Source organism: Ailuropoda melanoleuca, chromosome 15, assembly GCF_002007445.2.
Source record: "Ailuropoda melanoleuca isolate Jingjing chromosome 15, ASM200744v2, whole genome shotgun sequence".
NCBI classification, from domain to species: domain Eukaryota; kingdom Metazoa; phylum Chordata; class Mammalia; order Carnivora; family Ursidae; genus Ailuropoda; species Ailuropoda melanoleuca.
In genome coordinates this window covers 33,277,849-33,290,678 of record NC_048232.1, presented here as the reverse complement: position 1 = coordinate 33,290,678, position 12,830 = coordinate 33,277,849, and the positions used below count along the sequence as shown (strand labels likewise).

Here is a 12,830-nt window from a genome sequence, read left to right as displayed (position 1 = left end):
GCTTGTGCTCTCCTGCTCTCTGTCAAATAAATAAATAAAATCTTAAAAAAAAATAAGGGCCCTGTTACTCCCTATCCTTTTTCTCCCCTTCCTTTTTTTTTTGTTTTTTTTTAATTATTATTTTAAAGTAACCTCCACACCCAACATGGGGCTTCAACCCACAACACCGAAATCGAGTCGCATGCTCCACCCACTGAGCCAGTCAGGCACCTCTATTGCTCCCTCCTATATAACCTCTTTGGTCATAAGGAATCATAAGCACTTTTAAAGGCCCATTATGCACCAGGTCCTGTGCTTACTTCTGTAGACAGCCAAAGACACAGCCCAGCTTAAGGACTGTACCAAAGAGTGGCTTGGTGTGTGTGTGTGTAAAGCCTCCCCACTCTAAGCCATCCTAAACATACAATAGAGGAAAGTCCTCTAGCACCTCTTCCATTTTTCTGCCCCTGGACCTCTCATCTAGAACGATACTAAGCCTTAAGGCACTCAGCTTTGCTTGCAAACAACACTAGCAGTGATACCACGCTGCTACTACGTATGACCTGTGTTTTTCACTCCATCATCCTCAGATACGTCTCTATTTGAAGTTAAATTGCTTCTGTTAAGATTTATTATTATTTTTTTTGAGACTTCAAAGTGGGGCATGGGGTGATCTCTCTAAGGAATAAGATGAAATCAGTCATACTCTAGGCTTCTTTGTGTAGTCTTTAGGATCTGTGCTCCATCATACCTCGTCAGTTATTGGTGGGGGTGGAAGGGGAAGAAAGGCCAAGAAACATCTAAGGAGGAGGCGTATAATGCCTACTGTTCCAGGTGCTCATTTCTTTAATCAACCACATCATAAAAATCAGAAAGAAAGAAACCGCAATGAACAAAGGGAAAGGAAAAAACAACAGCCTTGTTCTCCCCAGCCTCTTCTTTCTCCTCTTCCTTCTCAGGGTGTGTTTGTGTGTGGGGGGGGGGCACATCCGGGGCCCAGGGCTGGGTCCCAGGCAGGTCTGCTAGGCAGGCAATTGAGTTTCATTTCCTGTCAACTCCGGAGCTGAGGCAAGATGTCTGGGGGCACAATGGGGGGGGGGAGGGCTAGGGTTGGTATTGGACAGGGGCCATCTTAGGATTCCCTCTTGCAGAAAGGTCCACTGACTAATGCATCCCTGTAGGTAAAGGCTTCATCTCACACTCTCACCTCTAATAATCATTACTAACAAGGCTAAGGACAGAATGCTGACCCAGTGAGGCTGAATCACAATCGTTGAAAGAGAGCAGTGGTTAAGGATGGTAGTGTTAGAACACTTGCAATAACTGTATTGAATGCAAATCAGTCTTTAAATGAGTCTTTTTGAGACCTTCTGAGTTGGGCCTTTGGTGGAAGTCAGGAAGGTAGAGCATGGGTTGGAAGACAAGCTGTGACCTGAGAAAACTTCAAAAGCTTCATGTCAAAGCTTTAGCAAGTTCCTAGTCAGTCATTACTCTGACCTTTTTTATTTTTTAAGTGGGCATACAGCCTAGTGTTAGAGACACTCATTAATATTTGCTTCTCTCTACGGGTTCCAGCAGTACAGTTGTACATTAATCCAAGCCAAATTAGGGGATTTGGAGGAAGGTAAAACAATAAGGAAAAAAAAACATAGTAGGGGAGGACAGAGCCAACACCTGAGGAGAGTAACTTGCAGCCAGCCACTCCCAAGCTGTAGGGGGGAAACGAGTTGAGCAGGACGTAGCCTTTAAGGAACAACAGCTGCTGAAAAGAGCGGGGGAGGGAAAACATTTGGGTTCCTCTAAAGAATAGGGGAGGCACGGGGCAGGGCAGGACTGCAAAGGAAGTGACCGTACAAGCCCCGACTATTGGCGAGTTGCCCCGCTTTAGATCCCCAGCGCCCAGACCTGGACGAGGTTCATTAGAATATTAACTGGCTCCGCCCAGAAGCCTTCACCCTGCCCTCTGACCCTGGGGCCCAGCCAGAGGAGGCTCCCGGGGTCGAAGGCCAGAGCAAACTTAGACCGTCCTCGCTACGCCACCCGAATACCCCGGGCCGCCCCAAGGGCAGGGCCAGCTAGGGCTGCCCGCCCAACCCGGCCCGCCGCCGCCTCGGTCGTGGAATTCGCCAGCAGCCCTGAGGCTGCGGGGACAGGTGACCGACCGGCAGTACCCATTGCCTTGCACGCTCCTCTCGCGGATCTCTGTCCGGAGGGTTGAGCTGGGTAGCCGAGGGCAGTCGACACGAGATTTCGACCTCCCTACTTCTAAGAGGGGATCAGTTGGGGTCTTCCATTCACCCCCGACAACATTGGTGCGCCCCAGTGCGTTCCCGGAGTTTGCGCGCCCCTTGTCCCCAAGCCCCTCTGGGACCTGGGTACAGAATAGGGCTTGAATATTCTAACGCTTTATCAGCCCCACTTTCCGGGTGCTGGTGGGCCTTGCCCCCTTTTCCCTCGAAGGTCCTGGACGAATGGAGAGGGGCCGTGCCTCGGAACTTCTCTCGGCGCCCAGAGGACCGGTTTACTCGGAGCAGGCACCCAGCACTGGTATCAGTGGCAGTAATAGAGCCTACTGCTTTTATTTTAGTCAAGTCTTTAGCTTCTTCTCCCTTCCTCCTCCTCCACCTCTGTCTACGAAATGGTGTACTCTCCCTTTAAGACTAAAATGGTGGCTGGCTAGGATCTGGACTCCACTTCCGGTGGGGAGGGGGGCGGGACCCCAGCCCGCTCACGCCGGAAGTGGTTTGCGTTTTCAAGATGGCGACTCCCTATGTAACTGACGAGACCGGCGGTGAGTGCGGGAGGCGCGGAGTCGCTTCTCCCCGGGCTCTCGGGGCAGGGGTTCGGACTTGGAAAGGGGTCTGTGCCCCGCCCATCCCGGGGCCCCTCCTTTTGCCCCGCCCTCCGGACCGCCTTCCCCATTCATTCTCTCCTATGGGGTGTCACCTGCGCCCCCTTCTGGTCTCGTGTTTGGGGGTCTCTGCTTCCGGTCACCCAAACCCTGGGGTCCTTCAGTGCAAGTCCCTGCTCCAGGACCCTCATGGGCCCTTAGCTTTTCTCCAGCAGCTGGAGATCCCATATCTGTTTTGGTTTCTCCAGGCTTGGGAGCTCCTATACTCTCAGTTCCCTCCCAATTCCAGCTTTTCTCCTGTTCCCCTCCCCCATCTTTCAGCTGTACCTGCCTTCTGCCCTACCCCCAGCTCCGTTTTAATTCTCTTTCTCGAAGTTGTATCTGTTAAAGACCTCTTCATTGCTATATAATGCTTTTTCTGTTCCCTCCCTCGTCTTCATTTTTGGGTCACTGAGGTTCAGAGGTGTGAAGGGAAGAGGAACCTAATATAACTTTCAGCTTGAGTTTTCTTCTTGATGGCATCACCCTTCTGTATTGTCTCTGGTGGTGATGGTGATAAAAGTTGAGGGATCTGAGGTGGAGGAATGCAAACAGGAGGTGTCTAGGGGCCTTCCAAGCCCTCTGACAAGTTCATAGAATCCACTATCACTTCTGGCTAGAGAAGAACTTCCGGCCTGGCTGATGGAGATGCTGAAGTGTCCACTGTGTATGGAGGTTTATGTGTTGAAAACTGAAGTCATTATTTTCATTTTGGTTTTGTCCCATTCTAATTTCCTCATCTTTAGAAAAATGTGCATAGGAATATCTACCTAGTGACGATCAAATAAGATAGCATATGTGAAAGCAACTTAGAAAATGTTGTACAGGGCAAGGTGTTACAGTTTTTTGTAGCCTTCACTGTGGATGTGCCTTCTGTAGAACTGACACTGTGTATGCTGTGTTTTAAAATGTGCCTTTTATGCTCTTGCTTTGCTGCTTTGCATGTTCCTTAGGTCTCAGCCCACCTCTCCTATGGTATCTTATGACAAGCCAGACCTCTCCTACTTCTCTCCAGCCTCATATTTCAAAGTGGTACACAGAACCTCTCTTCTCCTGTTCTCTACTCAGTGGGTCCTTCTTCTACTGGCTCCTTTAAATGTGTGCTTTGAAAATATTACTCATTGTCCGGTACACTTTTCTTTATTCTTAACTATCTTCTTTATTTTATTTTTTTTAAAGATTTTATTTATTTATTTGACAGAGATAGAGACAGCCAGTGAGAGAGGGAACACAAGCAGGGGGAGTGGGAGAGGAAGAAGCAGGCTCATAGCAGAGGAGCCTGATGCGGGGCTCGATCCCATAACGCCGGGATCACGCCCTGAGCCGAAGGCAGACGCTTAACCGCTGTGCCACCCAGGCGCCCCTAACTATCTTCTTTAAACTGATTTCATGAAAATCCAGATACCACCTTTCACCCTACCCTCCCACTAAGAGGTGTCTTCTGTTCTCTGTGACTATGTAGAAGAGAAGGAATCACACTGCTTTTTTGCTTTCTCTTACTACTACTAGGTCATTGACCTACCACTGTCACCTCTGATCTTCGCGGAAGGTATTGCCATGCAATCACGGCATTTTCTCTAAAACCTCAGGGCCATCATTTATTGTCCGTAAGGGCCGAGACCTATTGCATCACACTTTTTTCTGCACTGTGGTTCTTGCTCTTACTTGCAGTTTCTCCAGCATCTTTGGAATACTCTGATCTTATAGTTCCTCAGCACAAGACTTTCCTTTGTTTTTTTGTTTTTTTTTTTTCCCTTAAGTAGGCTCCATGCTCAGTGTGGAGCCTAACTTGGAGCTTGAACTCACGACCCTGAGATCAAGAGTCGGCTGCTTAACCAACTGAACTACAGGCACCCCTCCTTTGTATTTTTTAAGTAGCTAACATCAGGGGCGCCTGGGTAGCTCAGTCGGTTAAGCGTTCCACTCTTGGTTTCAGCTCAGGTGGTAATCTCAGTGTCCTGAGATCCAGCCCCCCATCGGGCTCTGGGCTCAGCGCAGAGTCTGCTTGTCCCTCTCCTCTGCTCCCTCCCTGCTTGCTCTCCCTCAGTCTCTCAAATAAATAAATGAATAAAATATTTAAAAAATTAAAGTAGCTATACATCAGAATCACTACAACCGGGACCTCATTTATGACGCTGCTTCCCTTCAAGTGCTCTCCATCACTTTAGCCTCCTTACCAGTTACCTTTTTCATGATTTCACATTCACAGAATCTGCTTTTTGCCCTTCTTAGGTTCTTGACCTTTCCCATTTCATTGCATCTACCAGTACCTTCATGACTCCCTTTGATGCTGCTCTGCTAGACCTTGGTGACTAGCCATTTTGATACTATCTTCATTGCTTTTCCTAATTTACTTTGATCTTCTGTACTCAGCAAGCACTTCTGTTATCTTGAATCATACCCATCACCTATTTTCTTGGCTTCTACGTCTAGGCCATGGCACATGGCTAGAGAAAAAGCGCAAAACTAGCTACATTCAGTATAATGTAACTTAGTGTTAACTTCTGCCAAGGTCCCGGCTTCTCTCTAATTCTTTTTTCTTTGCTTAAAGTCTACCATGGCTATTTCCCCCAACCTTTTCCAGCATTCTGTGACCCTCCCTTTAATTCTCTCTCTGTAGCAGATGGCTTCATTTTTTTCCCCCACTTTCTATTTCATTGAAAAGTCAAGGGTTATCATTTTTGTCTCTTTCCTGTTCACAGCCTGATTTCTTGAATAACAAACAGGTCTACACATACTGTTTTCATTTTCTTACTGCTTATTTGTCCCTTAATTCTTTATGGTTTTGTTTCTAGTGCCAGCCTCTTTTCTTAGTTGCCAATTCCCTTTTCTAATTGATTGGTGAATAACTTTCATTCTTGAATATACTGTCACACCTTAAATTCAGTCTGCCCAAAATCAGTATATTTTTTTCCGTCCTTATTTCTGTTAATGGCATCCTTGTCCTAGCCAACCCAAGATCAACTTTTTGCACCATCTCTCTCTTTTTAATTTTAAATAGACTTTGTTTTCTAGAACAGTATTAGATTTATAGAAAACTTGAGAAGATTATACAGATAATTCCCATATACGTTACACTCAGTTTCTCCTATTATTAACATCTTACATTCCATTAGTATGGTACCATTATTGAAATTAATGAACCATTGTTGATTCATTATTATTAACTAAAGTCGATACGTTATTCAGATTTCCTTAGTTTTTACCTTTCTTTTCTGTTCCAGGTTCCTGTCCCAGATACCACATTACTTTTAGTTCTCATGTCTCCTTAAGCTCCTATTGGCTGTGACAGTTTTTTAGACTTTCCTTGTTTTTGATGACCTTGACAGTTTTGAGGACTACAAGTCGAGTATTTTCTAGGATGCCTCTCTTTTGAAATTTGTCTGATGTTTTTCTCATGATTAGTCTGGGGTTATGTGTTTTTGGGGTACAACCTCAGAGAAAAGTGACATTTTCATCATATTGAGGGTACATATAATAATGATTTTTTTTTTTTTACTGTTGATACTGACCATGATTACCTGGCTGAAGTAGTGTTTGTAGGGTTTCTCCACTGTAAGGTTACCTTTTTTTTTCCTTCTCTTTTCCATACTGTACTCTAGAAGAAAGTCTCTATTCACAGCCTGTACTTAAAGAGTGGGAAGTTACGTTTCCTTCCTCAAGGTTGGAATATTTACATATGTTATTTGGAATTTTTCTGCAGATTTGTCTCTTCTCCATTTATTTATTCAGTCATTTATTTATAGCAATATGGACTTTGGGTTGTAATCCAATACTATTTATTTTATTGCTCAGCTGTTCCAGCTGTGGACATTAGGAGTTCTTTTAGTTGGCCCCATGTCCCTTTGACATACCCCCAACAGTGTAGGTTTTTGTTTTTGTTTTTTTTAGCTCTTCCTTACTTTCTGGCACTAGAAGATGCTCCAGGCTCGTCTTTTGTATTTCCTGTCCCAGTCCTAGAATCAGCCATTTTTCCAAGGAGCCCCTGTTCCTTTTACTGGAGAATGGTATCAAGAAACCAAGATCAGAGCACTAGGTATTTTTGTTGTATTTGTGGCTATTTGTTGCATCATCTTTTATTCCTTTCATTCCCCATCCCCTGCCATACGCCAGTTGTCAAAATGTCATTCTTCTATTCCTACTGCCATTATCCTTACTTAACGCATCTTCAGTACTTGTTAGCTAGATGGCCTTGGGAATTTTAAGCCTTGGGAATCTAAGCTTTAGTTTTCTCATCAATGAAATTGGAATAATAACTCCTACAACATAGGATTATTGTGAGAATTGAAATTTAAATGAAAGAATGTACATTTCTGGCACATAGAAAGTGCCCAGCAAATGGTTCTGTAATTATTACTGCTATGTAAGGATTATTATATGGATCAGAAGAGATTATATATGCAGAGTATCAAGCATAGTACTTGGGTCATTCTGCATGCCTGATAAAATTCCATTTTCCTTTATCCTGAAAATATTGCTGTGACCTCCTAAATAGTTGTCCTATCTCCAGTCTCTCTGTTCCAATTCATATGACACACTGTTGTCAAATTACTGTCCCTTAAGTACAGATTTACTTATGGAATTTTTGTTCAGTATAAATTATCGGGGCGCCTGGGTGGCTCAGTTGTTAAGCGTCTGCCTTTGGCTCAGGACGTGATCCCAAAGTCCTGGGATCGAGCCCCACATCAGGCTGCTCCGCTGGGAGCCTGCTTCTTCCTCTCCCACTCCCCCTGCCTGTGTTCCCTCTCTCGCTGGCTGTCTCTCTCTATCAAATAAATAAATAAAATCTTTAAAAATATATATACATATATATCATCCACCCAGAGTCAGCTGTTTAATTTGGCACGTATCTTTCTGATCTTTATTTTTTCTGTGCATTTTAAAAATACCTTTGAAATGGATGATATATACAATTATATTTTGCCTTTTCATTTAACTTTATGCCATAAATAGTTTTCCTTGCTATTAGAAACTCTTTGTAAACATTTTTTAAAATACTGGCAGAATGTTTTATTGTTTGGGCAGGCACCCACTCTTATGTTTCTTCTGTTATTGAACTTTTAGATTGTTTCCAGAATTTTTGTTAGAACTCTATGAATGTTTTTGTGCATAAATTTTTGCCTGCATTTAGGGTTATTTTCTTAGGATTGAGTCCCCAGAAGTAAAATTATTGAGTTAGAGAGTACAAGCATTTATTGATTTATTATTAAGTATAAAGTTAATTCATGTTGATTTCAGGAGCCTTGGAAAATGTTTTTGTAAGCAGTATAAAATAGAAGTCACACGCATATTTGTTAATTCTAGAACCCAGAGATCACTATAGCTATGCTTCCTTTTAGCTTTTCTTTCTGTGCACATATGTAGCGTGTCTATATTTTACATAATTGGGATCATACCAAATGGCTGTATTTCCCAAAATATGATTCTCGGAATGCTTAGTAGTCCTATGAGATGTGCTATAAAATAAGTAAAAACAAAATAAATAACATAAATAAGGTTCCTGTGGTCAGATAAATTTGGGAAAAGTAAATCACACTTCCATTGTGGATATTTACATGAATAAGAACACATTAGCTCATTTAAGTCCTGCGGATAAATACAAAATTGTTTTTCTTTGTTGAACCCAGAATTGCCCAAACTTATTTAACAATTTTTGGGGGTAACCCTTGTTGATATCTTATGGAAGTAGTGTTTTATATAACAAAAGCTTTGGAAAATGCTGGGAAACGATAGGACTACCTTTATTGTCTTGCTGTGTTAGCCAAATTGCTTTCTAAAAGGTTTCACCACCAACAATATATGACTATGCTGGTTTAACCATGTCTTTGACCGCACTGGTATTCTCATCTTCAAAAATTTTACTACTTTGACAGATGGAAATTATCTTTTATTGTTTTGCATTTATATTTTCTTTGATTATTAGTGAGGTTGAACTTTTTTCTATCTTTTTCATTTATAACACAATATGCAATAGTAGTGTAAAATGCACAGCCTTTGGAACAAACCCACCACCTGGGTTTGAATTCTGCAGCTTATTTACTGTAACTTTGGGCAAGCTATTTCTCATCATCTGGTAGCTGTTACTCTCTTTTTGGAATTGACTGTGAAATTTACATATGTACCATTTGCTCTTAGATACTATTTAATATGAGCCCTCTTTTCAGTATGGTATCACCACATACTAGGTCTCTGTCTATACCTCCCAGTGAAACTGGGCTGTGTGGTGTAAGGCGGAATAGCATTGTGCCTTTGCGGTCTTGGACACATCTTTAACCTCTTGAAGACTGTCAGTCTCAGCTGTAGATGATAATATCTACCCATTGTCTAGATTCAGTAAAGTAAGGCATGTAAAGTTCCTGATGCAATGCAGCCACTTATTATGCTTATTAAATGCTCTTTCCTAACTGTTCTTAACATACTGTGAGTTTTCCACTGCTGTGATTTTGCTTGTTGTTACTTCTCTTAGAAGGCTCCTTCCTTTCTTTTTTCTGCCTGCAGAAATATCAGCCACTGATTTGTTACTGTTATTACTACTGCTACCTAGTATTTGAGGTCAGGTCCCTTAGATTCTCCTGATTTTCTGTCATTTCCCCCCATCAAATAGGGTGTGAATATTCTCTTGAAATCTGGTACCAGTGTGTATCAGTATCTCTTAAGATACCTAAGACATTTATATTTTTGTTTTATTCCTTGCCTAACTTGTCCACCCTCTTCCTTAGACTATAAATTGCTTGATTTTTTTAAAATATTTATTTATTTGACAGAGAGAGAAAGAGCACAAGCAGAGGGGAGCAGCAGGCAGAGGGAAAGTGAGAAGCAGGCTCCCCGCTGAGCAGAGAGCCCGACGTGGGGCTCAATCCCAGACCCTGGGATCATGACCTGACCCAAAGGCAGGCACTTAACTGAGCCACCCAGGTGCCCAAATTGCTTTAAAGTAGGGACCATTTTACTCCCTCTTGATAATCCCTATAGCATTTAATAGGGTACTTTCTCATAGGAAGCTTTCAATAAGTGTTTATTACATTTAATTAATTTATAGTCTGGTTTCTGACTACTTCTCTGAAGCTATATTCTTGGAGATAACTAGAAATTTCCAAATTGCCAAAATCAGTAATCTTTTTCTTCTCAATTTTCCTTTTCCTTAATATCTGTGTGTTATTTAATACCCATAATCAGCTCCCCTTAAAACTCTTCTGGTCTCCATGGCGTAACACTGTCCTGGTTCTCCTCTCCTAGAATTGTTTTCTGTTACTGCCGATACCTTTGCATTCCTGAGGAAGATGATCATGACCGTTTTTCCAGGGTCATTCCTGCGTATTGGATCTTCTCTTTCTGTATTTTCTCCAGGAGTTACATCTTGGTGTTACAATTCTTGGCCTTGAGATCATCCCCAGGCTCAGATTTGTCACACAGGTCTCTCTTACTTGAAGCGGATCACAAGGATTCAACACACCTTTAACAATCACTTTCACCTAACCCCTCAGAGTCTTGTCTCTTGCTTGCTGTCTTGTCTCTTCGCTGTGTTCCTGCCACTCCCCAAAACAAGGCCCTTTACAGTTTAAGGCAACAGATTAAGGATTACAAAACAGCCGATGTGGGAAAGTAGCTAAATTTACCAAGTTCTTATAGTAGCAGTCTCTCATCTGTAGTTTCTGACTTTCTTAAGGGGGTTACCTGAAAATCCTGATATCCTGCCCTTGGTTTTTATTTCTAGGGGTAGGAATCTCCAGACCATTCCCTTCATTTTGACTTTACCTTTGGATACCTTGAAGGCCAGAGAATGGAACCAAGAGAACATAGAATAGGTGCTTCTTTGTGATAATGGACTATTTGGATCTCAGGGCTTCCAGTTAGGATGGCCATTCAAGAAGCTTCTGCCATGTCTTTTCTCACATTCCATCTTTACTAGTCTTAAGCCTTGAACTATAATCTTTGTGCAGTTATCTTAAATATATGTTTTGAGCATTGTCCTTTTCTCCTTAATTTTGTGTAAAACACTGCCTGTCTAGAATTGAATTATTTTCACAAAGTTGTCATCTTCTCTGAACTTTCTTTGTTGTTTTAATGTTGTTATTGTTTGTTTTAATTCCAGTGTAATTAACGTACAGTGTTGTATTAGTTTCAGGTATTGAATTTTCTTTGTATTGGTGATTTTTATCCTCCAAATTTTGCACATTCAAGAGTGATACTGTAATTAGTTTGTGTTCTTTTTTACTGCCTTTCTTCCTCACTAGAATGCATGATACAAAAAGGCAAGACCTTTGCTTGCTTTGTTCATTGTTGTATCCCTAGTTCCTGTAACAGAGCCTGGCGCAACACCCAGTACTCAATAAACATTTAAAATCCATGTGTGAATAAATACCATTACCATATGCCCAGTTTACCCACAGGTATGTTGTGAAAAATAAGAGAATACATGTGAAAAGCACCAGATTAAACCCGTTAGAGCACAGTTTCAATTATCTCGTCTAATTCAAATCTTGGCAGTCTACAGGTCCTGTTGACTTCTTCGTAATGAATTTCTCTTTGATTTTCTTCTCAATACCCATAGAGACTAAATCCGTTTTTCTCTATTGTGACTATTATTTTCATTTGTTTTACTTTTAGTTTCTGTTACACATGTTGAGGTGAATGCTCAAGCACTGCTTTGAGCAGACCCTCTGTACTCTGGTGTTGGCCTTCAGCGTTCTCCCACAGTCTGAAGCTTAAGTCCAAATTCAAGAGGAGGTTGGATACCTTTCATATTCTGACTAATTTACTTCTAGTCTCTTTTCCCATTACAGGTGCTTTTTGCCTAAAATATACTAGGTTCTTGTTCTCTAATATGATGCTTAAATTTACTTATTTATTTAAAAAAATTTTTTTAAAGATTTTATTTTTAAGTAATCTTTATACCCAATGTTGGGCTTGAACTTGCAACTCTGGGATCAAGAATCACATAATCTACCAACGGAGCCAGCGAGGCGCCCCTCTTTATTTATTAATTTGAATTAATTACAGCCTTCTATAGGCCAGGCGCTTTACCTCAGAGATCAAAGACAAAGTCTCTGCTCTCAAGGAAGTACGTAATTATGGTAAACATTAGAGCATGATAAAAGCCCAGACAGGTGCTGTGCACAAAGGTGTTGCACAAAGGTGTTGCACAAAGGGCTGCTTTGAACCTGGCTTGGGGTGGGAAGGTCAGGGAAGACTGCTCTGAAGAGTGTATACTTGAACTTGACCTTTAAAGACCAATAGGAATTAACTAAGCTAAGAATCAAGGAGAGTCTATCCCAGGCCAAAGGAAGCAAAAGCAAAAAGGCATAGAGAATGGAGGCCCAGCTCTGGTATGATTTGTGAGTATTTCAGTGGCTGGAGCAGAGTGTGACTAAGTGCTTAGAGACTGGAGACGGCTAGCAAGGCCTTTTGTGTGTAGTCCCCGGCCTCCCTGTACCCTGAGGGCAATAGGAATCCGGAAAGAATTTTTAAAGATTTTTTTTTTTTTTTTTTTATTTATTGGACAGAGATAGAGACAGCCAGCGAGAGAGGGAACACAAGCAGGGGGAGTGGGAGAGGAAGAAGCAGGCTCACAGCGGAGGAGCCTGATGTGGGGCTCGATCCCAGAACGCCAGGATCACGCCCTGAGCTGAAGGCAGACGCCTAACCGCTGTGCCACCCAGGCGCCCCCGGAAAGAATTTTAAGCAGGATCCTGACTAGTCTAGTTGTCCCTTTGTGTTGTCCCATATGCCCGAAATACTTCCCTTTCTCGTGTTTTCTCATAATCACACCCCCCCCACCTCCACCTGTCTAAATCTTGCTCATCTTCCAAAGATCATAACAGGTCTGTGTCCTCCACAAAATCTTTATAAATCACCGGGTCAAAAGTAATTTCACTCTTTGTTGTGTACACCTTCTCCAAACCATTTAGGTTTGAAACGTAAAATGAGAGGTTTTTTTTTTTTTTTTTTAAAGTTTTTATTT

The 12,830-nt window shown here is 42.1% G+C and overlaps 1 protein-coding gene across 2 annotated transcripts in view; it reads left to right on the top strand.

Moving 5' to 3' along the window:
• The first annotated feature begins 1,968 nt into the window (after positions 1 to 1,968).
• PYM1 (PYM homolog 1, exon junction complex associated factor) overlaps positions 1,969 to 12,830 on the top strand; it is a 17,787-nt gene continuing 6,925 nt past the window's right edge. The window contains exon 1 of one of the 2 annotated variants that reach the window (XM_019796138.2): positions 1,969 to 2,526. In XM_019796138.2, the coding sequence (XP_019651697.1) occupies positions 2,451 to 2,526 (76 nt within the window). In that variant the 5' untranslated portion in view covers positions 1,969 to 2,450. Of the gene's footprint in view, positions 2,527 to 2,562; positions 2,771 to 12,830 lie in introns of those variants that run through there. The other variant, XM_011220698.3, reaches the window with a different exon arrangement.